Genomic DNA, 19,273 nt, shown 5'->3' with positions numbered 1-19,273 from the left:
TCAGTATAGACAAGTTGGGTCAAAGGGCCTGTTTCTGTGCTGTATAAGTCTATGACTCTAAAATGCACTCCTTTTGATGGCTTTACACTTGTATGATGGGCACAGTGTACTGCCGTTTCAGGGTTCTGGCCATGCGCAGACAGTTTGTGTGTTTCTCCTCTATACCATGACATTACACTTCAAGAATAGTTTATTGACTGAAACCACAAGGAAGACCATGCTGGACCAGTTGGGCCAAAAGGCCCATTTCCATGCTGTATGACTCAATGACTCTGTAACTGCAAAAGAGAAACAGGCAAAACTTCTGTAATAAAAGAAAATTGGACAACCCCTACATAAAAATTGGGATAGGTGATAAATTTTGTTTCTGTATTTAAAAACAAAATGATGGGGATACTCAGCAGGTCAGATAGCATCAGTGGAGAGAAACACAGAGTTAAAGTTTCAGATCAATCTCCATTCATCATCTACAGTTTTTTTTTTCTTTTGCTGTTTCTGTCTCTTTTTTTCTATTAATTGCATGGGACATTTGATGAGTTTATCATTTCAAATGGGTCTTTCAGACTTGCAATGTTTCATATTTGATTTCTGTCTACTTTGAGCTGGTTAACTTTATTCAGGAGAACAAAAGGGGTCTACCAGTCAGTCTCTGCACGCCCAGTGAAAACAAAACAGATGATATTGCAACCCTCTTGCTATCCACAACTCCTCAATGGTAACATCCAAATAGTTGAGTAGCTTACCAGCAAGTGCTGCCTAGACTCACAGGTGATGTTTGGGCATTTGGTGAAAAACTTTAAAAAAATGGTCAGAACCCATGGAACTATCTACCTTCAGAGGCAGCACTTTGAAGAAAGAAACTAAAGAAGGGAGAATTCGAAGGGACAAAGAACAGAACAGTATTTGATTCCCTCTGACTTATTTCAAGAGGGTGGGCTGGCGTAAACACTACAGGGTTAAACTTTTGCCTTAGCTCAGGGGATGGTGTCGTTGGTTTGGAGAGCTGGCAATACTGGGGAAGTTGCATTGAATGCATCCTGCTATGTTTCCATTTTCATTGATTTCTATTGAAGAGGAACAGAGACTCTGGCCTTGGACCTATCTTAGTGTTGCTATAACGTAGAAAGAGCTAAGCTGTCAATGGAGCAATAATAAGTAACTATACCTAAAAATTTCACATGAAAAACAAGACAGTGACATTATGTTAAAACAATGCATGAAGTGGTTCATCTACTCAGTTCACCTTATGCACCAAAATGCAGCAAATTTCAGAGATGTATTTTTCCCATCAATAATTTCAGTGAAATAAGTAGGTTAATTAATAAGAGGTAAACTCAGATGTATATGTTAAATTAAATAACAGATGATGCGTGAAAGTGTGAGGGTAATGCAGTTATAAATAGCTCTCAGTTCACCTTTGGAATACTGGTTCCAGATTCTAGGTGACCTTGGTTAATGGACTGTCACTTATAAGTGATGGTATCAATGAATAGTATTAGTTCACCTAGGTAGATGAGACGATGCAGGGAGAATGGATCAGGATTTCAGGTGAACACCCGTCAAGACTTCAAAGGTAAATTAGAGGATAAATAATCCAAAGCAGGGGTGGGGACAAGGTCAGGAGGTCAGTAGAGAGAGGGTTTGGATGGATGAATTTCTGAATCTGAATTTCTGACCTGCACACCGGAACATAACATAATTGTTCACCTTTCCTATCCCTCCCCTCCCCCTCATGCTTCCATCAACCCATCACCCCCTCCCCCACACACACCACTCACCTGGTTCCACCTATCATCTACCAGCCTCCATCCCACCCCTTCATCATACTTTCTCTTCCCTCTCAGTCCTGATGCAGAGTCTCAACCTGAAACATTGACATACAACTTCTGCCTCCACAGATGCTGCTTGACCCACTGAGTTCTTCCAGCATTCTATTTTTTGTTCCAGATTCAAGCATCTGCAGTCTCTTTTTTCTTCAGAGTATGATATTGGATGCTCTGGTGTAGGAATTGCCCATTGACAAATTCTGACTGTGGGAAGCCCTTCTGGTTCCAAAAATCCCAAGGATCCTACACCTTGCTATCATCTGTTTTTGTACAAACACTGAAACTCCTTCATTAGGTGTTTGCGAAGATTGAGAAAGTCCACTGAGTATATTGACATCAGAAAGCTGCTCAAAAAAACATTATCACAACTGCATTACAAAAAATATGCAAAACAGCTGGTATTTATAGTTAACATGTCCATTTAAACAGCTGATCAAGAATGGAAACAAACATCTAAACCTCTCTGATATCCATGTAACACGATTTAAGTCGTATATTTCTATGAGAGATTATTGTGTTAATTCACACTATCTCATCCCAGCTTTCAATAACCAAGTAAGGTTTTGTGACCAGATAAGGTGGATGGTCACAGTCTTTTTCTCAGGGTAGGGGAGTCTAAAACTAGAGGGCATAAGATTAAGGAGAGTGGAAAGATTTGAAGGAGACCTGAGGGGCAAGTTTTTCACACAAAGGGTGGTGGGTATGTGGAATGATCTTCCAGAGGAAGCAGTTGAGGCGGGTACAATTACATTGTTTAAAAGACATTTGGGCAGGTATGTGGATATGAAAAGCTTAGGATATGGGCCAAATGCAGGCAAATGAGACTAGCTCAGGCTGGCACCTTGTTCAGCATAGACAAGTTGAGCTGAAGGGTCTCTTTCTATTGCTCTATAACTCAATGACTCCATGACTAATTTGATGAACAAAATGATGATAGATATTAATTTAGAATTACTATTAAGACTGGTTTCCATCTAATACTTCGATAATGAAAATAATAAACATTAGCAGTGAATACTCATGTTTCACAAAGGAAGGTCAATTTGGATGAGGGGGATTTTTTTCATTAACTCTAATCTTGCTGCCTGTATTATTATAGATGCCTCATTAAAGACTTTGAGCTTCGTCCAACTGTGTCTGAGCTCCTGGAGCATCCATTCATCAGACAGGTTCAAGGGAAGGAGAAAGCCCTACAGAAACAATTAATGGAGCTCATAGACCTTCACCAGCAAATGGGCGCCATTGAAAAGACAAGGTACTCAACATGTTTAACGCACTGAGAGAAGATGGTTTTGTTGGTTTCGATTTAAGGTGCCACATTATTTAGTGCACTTGAAATGGTTGATATTGCTTTTGGAGATGTAGAAAATGAACATATCGATAAGGAGAGTAACTACTATTCCAATTTGACCAAATATATTCTTACACTTTTGGGGAGTGGGCTTTGGTAGGAATGCCAGATTTTATTGCCCATCTCTAATTGCCTTGTCAGATGAGGGGAACCACCTTTTTGAATTGCTACAAATCTTGTGGCAACTATGAGATCAATTTCTGAATTCCAGCAGAAATCCAGATGAAGAGCATAAAATTGCAAGAGTTCAGGTATAGTCCCAGTGTAACCACTTACAAATGGTTAGCATTCTCCTGCACTTGTTCTCCACCATTTCTGCCAGTTTCAACATGCAAAAAGGGAAACCACAATCTTCGCACTAGAAGGAAAATGGGAACATTGGAATGGGAGTCATAACCCATGGTGACAGTCTCTCTGTTCATTCAGAAACTGATTCACAAAGTGACTTGGTATTGGTACTGGTATTGGTATTGGTTTATTATTGTCACTTGTACCAAGGTACAGTGGAAAGCTTGCCTTACAAACCGATCGTACAGGTCAATTCATTACACAGTGCAGTTACATTGAGTTAGTACAGAGTGCATTGAGGTAGTACTAAAAACAATAACAGTACAGAGTAAAGTGTCACAGCTACAGAGAAAGTGCAGTGCAATAAGGTGCAAGGTCACAACAAGGTAGATCGTGAGGTCATAGTCCATTTCATTGTATAAAGAAACCATTCAATAGTCTTATCACAGTGGGGTAGAAGCTGTCCTTAAGTCTGGTGGTACGTGCCCTCAAGCTCCTGTATCTTCTACTCGATGGAAGAGGAGAGAAGAGAGAATGTCCCAGGTGGGTGGGGTCTCTGATTATGCTGGCTGCTTCACCAAGACAACGAGAGGTAAAGACAGAGTCCAAGGAGGGGAGGCTGGTGTCTGTGATGTGCTGGACTGTGTCCACAACTCTCTGCAGCTTTTTGCGGTCTTGGGCAGAGCAGTTGCCGTACTAAGCCGTGATACATCCAGATAGGATGCTTTCAATGGTGCGTCGGTAAAAGTTGGTGACAGTCAAAGGGGACAAACCAAATTTCTTTAGCCTCCTGAGGAAGTAGAGGCACTGGTGAGCTTTCTTGGCTGTGGCATCTACGTGATTTGACCAGGACAGGCTGTTGGTGATGTTCACTCCCAGGAACTTGAAGCTCTCAACCCTCTCGACCTCAGCACCATTGATGTAGACAGGTGCGTGTACACCACCCCCTTTCCTGAAGTCAATGACCAGCTCTTTTGTTTTGTTGACATTGAGGGAAAGGTTGTTGTCATGACACCGTTCCACTAAGCTCTCTATCTACTTCCTGTACTCCGACTCATCGCTGTTTGAGATACGGCCTACAACGGTGGTATCATCTGCAAACTTGTAGATGGTGTTAGAGCAGAATCTGGCCACACAGTCGTGAGTGTATAGGGAGTAGAGTAGAGGGCTGAGGACGCAGCATTGTGGGGCACCAGTGTTGAGAATAAGCGTGCTGCAGGTATTACTGCCTATCCTCATTGATTGCAGTCTGTTTGTTAGAAAGTCAAGGATCCAGTTACAGAGGGAGGTGTTGAGTCCTAGGTCTCGGAGTTTGGTGACAAGCTTGCTTGGAATTATTGTATTGAAGGCAGAGCTGTAGTCAATAAACAATAGTCTAACATATGTGTTTTTACTGTCCAGATGCTCCAGAGCTGAGTGTAGGGCCAGTGTAGGACTTGAAGTGCACCATCCAATGATGCATAGTTGCCTGCATGCAAAAGAAATCTGATATGACTTTTAAAGAATTCTGAAATTATTACTTTACACTTAAAGTTCTGAAGGACATTGGTGGTCTGAGTAAAGGTCCCACTCCATGCCAGGTGGATGTCTTTCATTGGCCCTAGGAACAGGTGGATGCTGGAGACAGGGGCTTTTTTGGCATCCATGCTCACCTGCACCCAAAAAAATTATAGACAAGTTGACATCTCAGCATAACTTCTGAAATCACAACCCAAGAAATTTTAACGCACAGGTATATGAAACAAAGCATGAATATTTTTATGTTATATCATTCCTACTTCCCAGTCCTTTCCCCTGCCTTTCTTACTGGAGTCCAGCACTGAGCATGACATCTAATCACTGCTGCTGTGTCGTGCCTGATCTAATTCACTACTTTCTCTATTTCTCCCATCCAGACATTGTCTGGTGATGGGGATGAGAAATAATGATTTATAGGCCACTTGGGTGCACTCTTGCTAGGAACATCAGCAGTGTTCTAGCTATTAATGTGTTATTGATATGTGAAATCATTATCAAACCCTCTAGTGTTGGATGCGATGGAATCTAAAGGACTTTGCCAAGAATGCATTGAAATCAAAATTTCTGACATCAGTTACCAATAAGTGAAATAACTCTTAAATTCTATTATGAAGAAGTGAAGTTTAAGTGAGTTAACAATTTGTCAAACCAGCAACATGAAAAATTTTATATTCTTGAATTCAAAATTAAAGAAATTGTACACAAATTAGTTAACTCTTTACTTATTAACATCAGACAGCATAATCTCAGCTCTCAAGAGTGTGCTGATGGCATTGTCTGTACAAATGAGTCAATCTAGACTTTTGGGTGACTGCCAGCTCATTCACTTACAGCTTGCTGACAACTTGCTCGCCCAAATAGACCTACTGATACAGTTCACTGGCCCAGCGCAGCACAACATCGCCCAGTTTGGACACTCCAGTAGCCTGCTGTATTTTTGTTTCATCAGTAGAAGCTCTCCGACACCTTCCACTAAAATAGGACACAGATTGTTTTCTCGCTCACTTGGATTAATCAGCAACAATTCCTTCCAGTGGTGCAGCTCATAGAGCGGGTGCTTCATAGCTCCAGTGGCCCAGGTTCAGTCCGACCTGTGGTGCTGTCTGTATGTAGTTTGCACTTTTTCCCCATGACTGTGTGGGCTTACCCCTGAACTCTGATTTACACCCACATCCCAAAGTCATGCAGGTTGCTAATTTATTTAGCCACTTTAAACCACCCCTAGCATTTAGGTGAGTGGTAGAATCTGGGTGGAGTTGATGGGAATGTGGTGGGGGGGAATAGGTTATAGGGAACATCAGTGGGAAATGGGATTGCTCCATGAAGTGCAATGGACTTGACGGCTTGAAATATCGTTCTTCCATGTTGTAAGCAAATGTGGAGCAGGACTTCGAATTCCTCAGCAAATGACAATGCAAAAATCAATGCTCCACACTCCACTACTCCCCACCCTCAATCTATGTATCCAAAGAATGCCAGCCGGGTTTTTAATTATGTAGTAGGAGGAGGAAAGGTCCCTTGGTCTCTTGAGGGAGAGCCCTTTTGAAAATGACAGCAGCTGCAGTGGTGACATGAACTGTGTAAACAAATTGCATTTGCACAGTGCTTTTACCATTTCAAGAAGCTTCACAGGTGCATAGTTAGCCACAAACTGACACAACATTTAAAGAAGTAGCCATGGCAACAAGTGGTGAAACGCTTAGTCAAAGCAATAGGTGCTTTTAAACAGTTTTATAGAAAGAAGGTGTGGTGAAGTTGCAAAGTTGTTTGGGAGGGAATTCTGGAGCTTGAACAGCAGAGGCATGGCTGACAATGAAGGAGCAATCGAAGCAGGAGAGGCCAGAGTTAAATGGAATGACTTTGAAGAGTTGTAGTGCTGCTGTAGGGTGCAGAGATCATCCTAACCATCTTGCTCAACAGCTCTCCAGGACTTGGACCAGTATCAGAGTAGTTCGTAGAAGGTTGGGAGAAGCTATAATACATGGAGCAAGAGCCCCTTTCCAACGACCTGTCCAAATGTCTTTTAAATGATGTGATTATATTTGCCTCTACCAGCTCATTCCAGATAAAGGAAACACTACAATAGACAACAATACAATACAACATTACAATAACATTACAATAAAATACATTAAATACAGCAAATAAATTAATAGCCTCAGGTAAATAAACTAGTTTAACATGTCTGTAGCTTGGGTGCAAGGCCATAGCTCACTGAAAGTAGTGACACAGGTGAAAAAAGGCTTTTGGTATGTTTGCCTTCATAGGCTGACGCATTGAGTACAAGAGTTGGGATGTCATGTTGCAGTTGTACAAAACATTGTTCAGACCGTACTGAAGAGTATTACATACAGTTCTCGTTGCCAAACTACAGGAAGGATCTGGTCGCAATAGAGAGAGTTCAAAATAGACTCACCAGGATGTGGCCTGGAATGGAGGGCTGTAGTTATAAGGAGAGATTGGATAGGCTGGGTTTATTCCCATTGGAGGAGGCAGAGGGGTGACCTTAGGGAGGTTTACAACATTATGAGGGGCATAAACAGGATAGATAGAGTCTTTTTCCCCCAAAGTAGGGGAGTCTTGAACTAGAGGGAATAGGTTCCAGGTAAGAGGAAAGAAATTTGAAGGAGATCGGAGGGATAAGTTTTGCACACAAAAGGTGGCAGTTATCTGGAATGAGCTGCTAGAGGCAGATACGATTACAACATTTAAAAGGCATTTGGACAGGTACTTGGAGAGGAAAATATTAGGGGGATACGAGCCTAATGTGGGCAAATCATATTAGTGTAGGTAGGCACCACAGTTGGCAAGTTTCTGTGCTGAACGATTCTATGATTGTATGATTCTTTGCGAAAATGTTAATGTTCAAAGTTCTGCAAATGTTTGTCATCTGGTTCCGTTTTGAGAGTTGAGAAAATTTTTACTGGGCACTAATGGAATTGACATTATGATGATGTGCTGGCCCATTTTGAGTAAGCCGCTAGATTTGTGCCCAGGCTAACACCTCTGCTGCTCCCAGGTAATGAGCATTCAAAAAGATCAGGGCCCAGCTGGCTTTCCCTAAACGTTTTTCAATTTATTTTTAATTAACAGCACTGACAGATTAGCTTCATTGAAATTAAAAGTCAGGAAAGAAAATAACTGTAGACACATTGCACAATACAGAATATCAGTTTTTCAGTCTACTGATCTGTTTTTCTATGAAATGGTTTATCATTTTAATATTTGAATTTTAAAGCAGGTTATGCTTTTAGAGACTTCATTGAGTGAATCCAAGAGTATTGAATATGCAATTGCAATGGACACAAAATAAATTAAAATCATTAAACAAAAACAGGCAAGGCTCGGCATATACAAGAGGTGTTCCTGTTGAAAAGTGAAAAGATCATTTAACATGTTGGAAAGGCATTCTTTACCAAGGTTATTAGATGAAGGATAAGCCAGGAAGTGGGAAGGAAACAAAATAAAAGGGGAGAGCTGAAGAGAACACAGATACAGCAATGATTAACTGTAAAGTCACGGACTGGTCGGCTGATGGACTGCTTAAGAAACCTGAAAAATAATACCAAAGAACATGACAGTGAGGTAATGAAAATACATTACAAAATGAACAACGAACAGCAACTTGTATTTATATTGCACATTCTACAAAATAAAATGTCTCAAGGCACTTTATAGGAGGATTACAAGAGAACATTTCACACCAAACCTTGTTAGGAAATATTATCTCCGAAGACAATTAGCTTGTTCAAAGTGATGGGTTTTAAGGAGTTTCTTAAAAGGAGAGGTAAAGAGCTTTAGGAAGAGAATTCTAGAGGTTAGTATCCGAGGACCTCCAACTCCACTGTTGAGTGTTGGAGTTTGGGGATTTGCAAGAGCTGGAGGACCACAGATTCCGCAGCAGGCCCAGATCATGAAGAGATTTCAACATAAAGATGTGAACTCATTTGAACCAATGCTCAGTAGGTTGGCAGCATAGGACAGCAAACAAAGTATGTGTAAACAGAGCAAGTTTGGAAATAGGTAACAGAGGTCTGGGTGAGTCAGAAGATAAATGATCCATCAGGAGTTTATTGGAATACTCAGGTCAAGAGGTAACAAAGGATTTAAGCAGCAGAGAAGCTGAGGCAGGAGCATCTGGGCAGTGTTACGGTGGAGGAAATGGTTGTCCTCGTGACAATCTGGATATGCAGTGAGCAACACACCTCAGGATCAAATATGACACTGCACTTGTGAACAGTTGGTTTGGGGAGCTGCCAAGGTGAGCGATGAGACTGGTGCCTAGGGAGTGGACTTTGAGGTGGAGTTTAAAGATGATAGCTTTGGTTCTTCCAATACTTAGAGGAAATACCAGTTTCACAACTTAAAAAAGTAGAGTAATTAAGGGAGGTGGTGCTGAAGGACTGTGTGCTGTCAGCATACCTGGGGAACATGACCTGGGGAACATGACATTGTGCTTTGGATAATATCCATGGAGCAGGATATACATTGATAGCCTGCTCAGTACTACCCTGCAGGGTGCCAATTCATTACAACACTCTTGGTGCTCCAGTACAAATACACAAAGGTACATACAACACCCTCCCCCAGTAACTTTTAAATATATTGGTGCAGGCTAAGTGATGCCATTAAAAACATAACGCTGGAAGAACTCAGCAGTCAAGCAGCATGTGTGTGTTTCCTCCAGGTGCTCCCGTTTCCCCCCACATTGCAAAGACATACGGATTGGGAAGCTGTGGGCATGCTATGTTGGTGCCAGAAGCGTGGCAACACTTGCGGGCTACCCCTAGAACCCTCTACTCAGAGGGTTCATTTCACTGTGTGTTTCGATGTACGTGTGACTAATAAAGATACCTTACCTTATCTGTGGAAGCAAAAAGTGTAAGTTGACATTTTGGGTTGAGACCCTGCATCAGGACTGAGAGGGAACAGAAAATATTGCCAGTGTATAGCAGTGCAATGGGGGTGTGGGTGGGGGAGGATCAAGACTGGTAGGTGATAGGTGGAACCAGATGGGGTGAGGATGATGGGCAGGTGGAACCAAATGGGGGAGAGGTTGGGAATGATGAATAAAGGAAGAAAACTAGGTGAACTGTTGAGTGTGTGTGGCAGGAGAACACAGGAGGTGTTGATTACCCAGTTTTCTTCTCCCTTTGTTCTTTGTCCTGAGATTGACGAGGAGCTCTACAATCCCCGAAATGGTAGGGTCTTCCTATTTTATAATGGTTTCTATTGGACCTCCCTCCAAGTAATAGGACATGCTCAGGAGAATTGCCCTCTCCCCTCTTGGGGGAGGCTTTAGGGCCAGAGTCCTTAACTTGGCAAACTCAGTCCCTGGCCTCCAAGCATAAGCTGACTGAAAACAACCTGAGATGCAAAAATTTCTCTTTTCACAGCCAGCCTGGTGTGACTTGCATGATTATCAGTCCCTTGAGGACATTGTAACTAACCATATTTGGTAATCAAAATGGTACAGCTCTCTTGTGATTTATATAATAAAATCTAAGGCTTTTTTATAGGTACATAAGCTCTAAACTAAAAAAGGAAGTCAATAGAATTTGATTTCATTCTCTGATTTACAATATTCTGATTGTATCAATCCAAGAACAAGGTTTTCCCATTGAGAAGCTTTGATTTTCTAGCCTTCAGATCAGAAGAAAGTAACACTAGTCGTTTTTATTAAGCTACAGACCTTGAATTTAGGTTTTATCCAAAAGCTGCAGCTGAATGCCAAGATACTGTGATATGCTTCAATGCCTAAAAAGAAGAATATGCCGATAGTCACAAATGGCTACTTCTCCCAGTCCAACTTGCATCTGCAATCTTCTGGGAATAAAATACCAAAATCCTACAAATGCTGCAGATTCCCAACAGGTAGACAGAATCTGACCATTGAGCCCATGTTCCCAGAAGCTTGTTAGAGCATTTCAGTTTTAATTTCATTCTTCTGCCTCTGGTCTGCTGGACAACCATTCCCTCTCTCTACTGCCTTTTCTGAAAGCTGTAGTCAGAGATTGACAGGGACAGGGATTGACAGAGATCAGAGGGAGGTTTTTTACCCAGATAGTGGTTGGGGCATGGAATGTGCTGCCTGGGGTAGTGGTGGAGGCAGGTACGTTGGTCAAATTCAAGAGATTGTTAGATAAGCATATGGAGGAATTTAACAGAGGAGGATATGTGGGAGGAAGGGGTTAGATAGTCTTAGGCGTGGTTTAAAGGTCGGCACAACATGGTGGGCCGAAAGGCCTGTATTGTGCTGTACGGTTCTATGGTTCTATGGTTGGGATACAGATAATGGATCAATGACCAGTCTTTAAAGAGAGGATTAAGTAGGGAAGCACTTCTTTGAACAGCACAAACATGATGGGCTGAATAATGCGTTGGAGGGCCTCGGAGCTGATTCAGTTGCAATCAATGTGCATTTTTGCAAGGGGAAAAGAAGGGCAGTCAAAGCCAGATTTCTCAGTATGACAAAGTACTTCAAGTGGAGTGAAGCAGATAAAAGGGACAAGAGGTTGATTTTAAATTGACAACAGAAGAGGAAATCCTCTCTCATGGAGTCATAGAGCACTACAGCACAGAAACAGGCCATTCAACCCATCTGGTCCATGCCAGCCTAGTTTTCTGCCTAGTCCCATCTACCCGAACCCGGACTATAACCCTCCTTACCTCTCTCGTTCATGCACCTATCCAAACTTCTCTTAAGTGTTGCAATTGAACCCACATCCACCACTTCTGCTGGCAGCTCATTTCACACTTACATCACTCTCTGAGTAAAGTAGTTCCCCATCAGGTTCCCCTTAAATATTTCACCTTTAACCCTAAACCTATGATCTCTAGTTCTAGTCTCACCCAACCTGAGAGGAAAAAGCCTGCATGCATTCACCCTATCTAGACCTCTCATAATTTTGTATACCTCTATAAGTTCTCCCCTCATTCTCCTGCGCTCCAGGGAATAAAGTCCTAACCTATTCAACCTTTCCCTGTAACTCAGGTCTTCAAGTCCCAGCAACATCCATGTAAATTTTATCTGCACTCTTTCAAGCTTATTGATAGCTGTTCTGTAGGTAGGTGACCAGAGCTGCACACGATACTCTAAATTTGGCCTCACCAGCATCTTATACAGCTTCAACATAACATCCCAACTCCTGTACTCAGTGCCCTGATTTATGAAGGCCAATGTGCCAAAAGCCCTCTTTATGACCCTATCTACCTGCAATGCCACTTTCAAGGAATTATGGATCTGTATTCCCAGGTCCCTTGGTTCTACTGCACACCTCAGTGCCCTACCATTCACTGTGCAAGTCTTACCCTGGTTTGTCCTCCCAAAGTGTATCATCTCACACTAGTCTGCATTAAGTTCCATCTGCCATCTTTCAGCCCATTTCCCCAGCTGGTTCAAATCACTTTGCAAGCTTTGTTAGCCTTCCTCACTGTCCATTACACCCCTGATCTTGGTGTCATCCGCAAATTTGCTGATCCAGTTTACCACATTATCATCTAAATCATTAATATAGATGATAAACAACAACAGGCCCAGCACTGATCCCTGCAGCACAACACTAGTCACAGGCCTCCAATCAGAGAGACAACCATCTACTACCACTCTCTGGCTTCTCCTGCTGAACCAACGTTGAATCCAATTGACTACTTCATTATTAATGCCAAGTGACTTAACCTTCTGGAGTAGCCTCCAATGTGGGACTTTGCCTACGTGGACTTTAGCAAGGCCTTTGACAACCTTCCTGGTAACCTCCTCGAAAAAACTATTAGGTTGGTTAGACATGACCTGCCATACACAAAGCCATGTTGACTATCCCTAATCAGGCCCTGTCTATCCAAATACTTACAGTATATATCCTGTCCCTCAAAATACCTTCCAATAATTTACCCATGACTGATGTCAGCTGCACCAGCCTATAAATTCCCAGCTTATTCTTAGAGCCTTTCTTAAACAGCATTAGCCATCCTCCAGTCCTCTGGCACCTCACCCTAACTAAGGATGTTTTAAATATCTCTGCCAGGGCCCCTTTAATTTCTGCATTGGCCTCCCACAAGGTCTGAGGGGACACCTCATCTGGCCCTGGGGATTTATCCACACTAATTCACCTCAAGACAGAAAGCACCTCCTTTTCCATAATCTGGATATGGTCCATGACCTCAGTACTCCTTTTCCTCATTTCTATGGACTGTGTCTGTCTCCCAAGTAAACACAGATGCAAAAGATCCATTTAAAATCTCCTCCATATCTTTCAGCTCCACGCATAGAAGACCACGCTGATCTTCAAGAGGACCAATTTTGTCCCTTGCTATCCTTTTGCTCTTAATATAGCTTCAGAAACCCTTGGGATTCTCTTTCACCTTGTCTGCCAGAGCAACCTCATGTTGTCTTTTAGCCCTCCTGATTTCTCTCTTAAGTGTTCTCTTGCATTTCTTACACTCCTCAAGCCCCTCATTTGATCCTAACTGGCTGTACCTGATATGCACCTCCTTTTTCTTTACCTCAATATCTCTCGATAACCAAGGTTCCCTCCACCTGTTAGCCTTGCCTTTTATTCTAACAAGAACATATAGATTCTGTACTCTGAATATTTCACTTCTGAAGGCCTCCCACTTATCAAGCATCTCTTTCCCGAGAAACAACCTATCCCAATGCATGCCTGCCAGATCCCTTCTGATTCCCTCAAAATTGGCCTTTCTCCAGTTTGGAATGTTAACCCTAGGACCAGTCCTATCTTTCTCCATAATTCTTCAAACTAATGGAATTATGACCACTAGATTCAAAGTGATCCCCAACACTCACTTCTGTCATTTGCCCTGTCTCATTCCCCAAGAGGAGATCCAGTATTGCATTCTCTCTAGTTGGGACCTCTACATATTGATTGAGGAAACTTTCATGGACACATTTGACAAATTTGATCCCATCCAGTCCTTTTACAATATGGGAGTTCCAGTCAATATGTGGAAAGTTAAAATCACCTACTATCACAATTTTATATTTCCTACAACTGTCTGCTATCACACTGGAAATTTGCTCCTCTAAATCCTGCTGACTATTGGGAGGTCAATAATATAGCCTCATTAACGTGGCCATCCCTTTTTTATTCCTCAGTTCCACCCAAATTGCCTCAGTATTTCAGCCCTCCAGTATGTCCTCTCTGAGCACTGCTGTGACATTTTCACTGATGAGTAATGCCACCCCCCACCCTTTAATACCCCCCCATCATGTCTAAAACAACAGAACCCCAGAACATGGAGCTGCCAGCCATGCTCCTCCTGCAACCAAGTCTCACTAATGGCTACAACATTGTAATTCCACGTATGGATCCATGCTCTAAGTTCATCTACCTTACCTACAATACTCCTTGCATTGAAGTAGACACAATTCAGAACATTAGTCCCACCATGCTCAACCTTTCTGTTTCCATATTTGCTTGTAGTCTTAACATCTACTTTCCCCACAGCCTCTCTACTTACTGTCCTGCCACTCTGGTTTCTGCCCTCCCCCCATGCATCTAGTTTAAACACCCCTCCCCCATCCCACCAAGCAGCACTAGCAAACCTTCCGGCGAGGATATTGGTCCCCCTCCTGTTCAGGTGCAAACTGTCCCATTTGTACAGGTCCTACCTACCCTGGAAGAAAGCCCAGTGATCTAAAAATCTGAAGACCTCCCTCCTGCACCATCTGCTTAGCCATGTGTCCAACTGCACTATCTTCCTATTTCTTGCCTCACTAGCACGTGGCACAGGTAGCAATCCTGAGATCACCACCCTGGAGGTCCTGTCTTTTAACTTAGCACCTAACTCCCTGAATTCAGTTTGCAGGACCTCATCACTTTTCCTGCCTCTGTCATTGGTACCAACGTGTACCATGACCTCTGGCTGCTCACCCTCCCCCTTAAGAATTCTATGGACTCAATCCAAGACATCTCTGACCCTGGCACCTGGGAGGCAACATACTACCCGAGAGTCTTGTTCTCGTCCACAGAACCTCCTGTCTGCTCTCCTATCCAATGAATCCCCTATCACTACCACTTGCCTCTTCTCCCCCCTTACCTTCTGAGCTAAAGAGCCAGAGCCTGAGACCTGATTGCTGTGGCTTTCCTCCAGTAGGTCATTCCACCCCCCCCCCCCCCCAAACAGTATCTAAAACAAAATACTTGTTATTGAGGGGAACAGCCACAAGGGTACCCTGTACTGACGGCCTATTCCCTTTCTCTCTCTTGACGGTCACCCAGCTACCTGCCTCCTGCAACTTAGGTGTGACTGTTTCCCTGTAACTCCTGTCTATTAACCCCTCAGTCTCCCAAATGATCCTAAGGTCATCCAGCTCCAGCTCCCTAATATGGTCTGTAAGGAGCTGCTGCCAGATGCACTTCTCACCGATGTAGTCATCAGGGACACTGGAGGTTTCCCTGACTTCCCACCCCATGCAAGAGGAGCACACCACAGCACTGGGTCTCATTCCCACTGGTCTACCTGTGCAATAATAAAGAAAGGGAACTTAACAGAACCTCACCTTAGCCTCCACCTCTTCATGCCAAAGCCTCAGCTCCCCACTCCCACACTGGCCCACTCACACAATGGCTGCTCCATTTTACCCTACCTGCCTTTTATAGCCTGAGTTACCACACACTTAGCCAATCAGAGACAACTTTTAAAAAAAAGCTGCTGGCTCCTCCCCTCTGCTGCCCTGGCTGCTGGAACTGTGATGAATCTCACAGTGATGAATCGCTGATGATGACAACTCAGTGATAAATCAGTGCTTCTTCATGTTGAAAGTCACTTGGAAGAGCCATTGAAAGTGCAGATTGTACTCTGGTTGGGGGACTTGTATTTCAGTAGCACCACCACTGACAAAGCTGGTCAATACTGGAGGATGTTACTGCCGTCTGGGACCGAGAGAACCAACATGTGCAAGAAGTCAACTTGACCCATCCTCTCCAATTTACTTGCTGTAACTGCAGCTGTCCATTACAGTAACCATCACATTGTCCTTGTGAAGATAATGTGTCATCTCCACATTGAAAACATCTTCCATTATATGTGTCACTGCTATCATTCAACATAGGATAATTGACCTATTGAAAAGTGGACAATCCATGAGCATCAGTGGACCATGAAGAGCAATAGGATTGTATTCCTCCACTATCTGAAAATTATGGTCTGACATACCCCTCACTTTAGAGACACAACAGACTGCAGCTGCTGTAATCTGGAGCAATAAACAACCTGATGCAGGGTTTTGACCCAAAACATCGACATTCTCTTTCTCCCCAGAAATGCTGCTGGACCTGATGAGTTTCTCCCACAGATTGTTTGATAACTTTCACCTTTACCATCAAGCCAGAGAACCAACCCTGGTTCAATAGAGATTGCGGACATACAAATGTCTGCAATCTTTATTGATTGCCCTAAAAATTTGGCTCCAACCTTGTGAAGCTACAACCCAGGACTGCGTGCATACTAAACAGAAAAAGCACAGGATAACAGAACCAAGTGATTCCACGGTCGGCAGCTCAAATCAAATCTCTGCAAACGTTCCTGACTGTCTCCTTCCTGTCTCTGTCTGACATGGGTGACCCTTTGTTATGAAGCTATTCGGCCTAGTTCAGTATCCACCCTGTCAATCCTCCTCAAAAGCTTATGTTTCAATAAGATCTCCCCTCTTTCTTCTGTATGTCAGTGAATATAGGCCCAATCTGCTAAATCTTTCTTCATCAGTCAATTTCTTCATTCCTAACAAAACTTTGCACTGCCTTCACTGTAAGTAAATATGGAGATCAAAACTATACATGTTACTCCAGATAACGCGCTTCAGGGAAAGATTTAACAGGAACAAGGAGCAACTTTTTAACACAGAGGGCAGTACATATATGCAATGAGCTGCCAGAGGAAGTGGTTGAGGCAGGTACAATAACAACATTTAAAAGACAGCTGGACAGGTACATGGATAGGAAAGGTTTAGAAGGTTATGCCTTCTAAACCTTTCCTATTCTAAATGGGCAAATGGGACTAGCTTGGATGGACTCCATGCTGTATGACTCCATGACTCTATATAGTTGCACCAGTGCCCTTACTGGAAGATCACATCAAAACTTCCCTGCCTTTATAATCCATACACATTGCAATAAAGACCAAGATTCCATTAGCCTAGATAATTATTTGCTGTACCTCATGGTCACCCTTTGTGTTGCTAGGAGACCCAGGTGCCTTTGCACAACATTTTGTGCCCTCACTTGGTTTAAGTTGCAATTCTCTTTTTCATTCTTCCTTCCAAAGTGGATAATCTCACATTTTCCTACATTATACCCCACCTGCCAATTTCTTGCTGACTCACTTAACCCATCTATGTCCTATCATAGGCTGTGTCCTCCTCACAACTTGCTAATATTTGTATCATCATCAACTTTTGCTACAGGACACTCAATACCTTCACCAAATAGATTGTATATAGTTAAAGCCCCAGCACTGATCACTGTGGCACTAGTTACTGATCCATCTATCCCAATTCTGTGTTTTGTTAGTTAGCCACTCCTCTATCCATGCTGGTGTACGCCCAACCCTGTGGTCTTTCATCTTGTGTAATAACCTTTTATGCGGGGCCTTAAGGAATGTCTATTGAAATCCAAATATACTGCATCTAATTCCCCTTTATTCACCCTCTTTATTATATCCTAAGCTAACTCTACCAAATGTGTCGAACATGATTTCCCTTTCATAAAACTAAGTTGACTTTGCTTGATTACCTTCAAATTTCAAATTGTCCTGCTATCACCTTCTTACCAATGAATTCCAATACTTTCCTACTAACAGTCGTTGGGATAACAGGCCTTTAGTTTCCTGCTTTCTGAGATATGGGAACATGGTGGGGGGTATTTCAGCAATCAATGGGGGTGGGATCATGAAAAGGGCAAAGGAATTTGGGGGAGAGGAGTAACAATAGACAGATCTCCATCCTTGATGCATGGAGTGGGTTGATCGCAAGGCACCATGGGCAGCACGGCAGCAGCAGAGCAGTCACAGATTGAGGGATTTGTGTCCTGAAGGCCTCAAAGTGCGGATGCTTCAATCTGTGCTCAGTGCTGCAGTAATTATATTTTTAATGCACTAAAACAACTGTGGTGGGATTTGTAAAATACAAAATTATTTCAACATGATTTGCTCCTTGTTTTATCGAGTGTTAAAAATGGTTGTGACCTTTTGATCCAATTTCTATTAGAAAGTAATGAGTGCCACATATGCTTAAGAGATACAATGGCCAAAGTCAAGTTAGTAAATCTAAATCATAATCTTCCTCCCTCAATCCTTAGCTCTCCTCTCCTCAGCTCCCTCACATCCTTGGATTGCTGGATGAAGAAAAACAAGGTTCATCTAGTTCACCTTCTGCCTTCCTAATAGTCACATGATACAACAGTAATGCTGATCAGTCAACGCAATCTCTATCACTTAATCAACAAAAGAACCCAGCTAAATATGACCTTTGTGGATTCTAGCTCCTTAGTTACCTTTTTCTTCCAAGTATGTTACCAATAACATGGGTCATGTCTCAAATTACTCATTTATTGTATTGCAAGTTGTTGACAGCACTGTTCATTTATGTGTGAAATGCTTTCAAAGAAAACCTTTTGAACTGGAGACTGATCTCTGATATTAACTACTGATTTGACAGGAGCCTGATTTTTAACATCTTATTCATAGGCATGAACGTATTCATACAAAGAAGGATCAATACATGAAGGGCATGTCAAATCTGGATAGCATAGATGATCTGGCTACACTTGAAGTACTGGATGAAGTAAGAAAATTAAAATGTGTTAATTCCTGTTTATTTCAATGTGTTTGAACTTCACTCAAAGGTTATTGGCCTTATGACTTCAAAGATTATTTGGGAAAATGGTAATATGATGAATTGAAATGGGCTGAGGTAAATAATATTTGAACTAGTTGTTAATGACTGACTTCTGAGGGGGAAATTTAACCCCTGAAAGTGTATGTGTTTGTTCAAGCATGTTATTAAAATGCATAAACATCTCAAACCCAATACCACCTCCAACCTTTCCCCAATTCCAGTTTTAACATGCTGAGGTCCACACGTGTGGAACCAACCCATTGCCAGCAGACAGGTGTAAATTTTAATGGAACTGTGCACCTTAGATTTTTACTTCACTTTCACCTGACCTGTCTACGTTTTCCAGGCTTTGCAACACTTGGTCGGTAAAGAGTCCAGGACAGCTGGCTGGAAGAGATTAAAAGCATTTCCAGTACTGCTTGTGGAACAGGAGAGCCA

General features: G+C 42.5%; 1 protein-coding gene across 1 annotated transcript in view; it reads left to right on the top strand.

Moving 5' to 3' along the window:
* The first annotated feature begins 1,520 nt into the window (after positions 1 to 1,520).
* myo3a (myosin IIIA) overlaps positions 1,521 to 19,273 on the top strand; it is a 180,065-nt gene continuing 162,312 nt past the window's right edge. The window contains exons 1-3 of the mRNA XM_052016177.1: positions 1,521 to 1,573; positions 2,926 to 3,081; positions 18,685 to 18,781. Coding sequence (XP_051872137.1) covers positions 1,521 to 1,573; positions 2,926 to 3,081; positions 18,685 to 18,781 — 306 coding nt within the window. The remainder of the gene's footprint in view (positions 1,574 to 2,925; positions 3,082 to 18,684; positions 18,782 to 19,273) is intronic.

The sequence above is a fragment of the Pristis pectinata genome, chromosome 5, assembly GCF_009764475.1.
Source record: "Pristis pectinata isolate sPriPec2 chromosome 5, sPriPec2.1.pri, whole genome shotgun sequence".
Lineage (NCBI taxonomy): Eukaryota > Metazoa > Chordata > Chondrichthyes > Rhinopristiformes > Pristidae > Pristis > Pristis pectinata.
The sequence above is the reverse complement of the archived record's forward strand: the minus strand, read 5'-3'. Positions and strand labels throughout refer to the sequence as shown.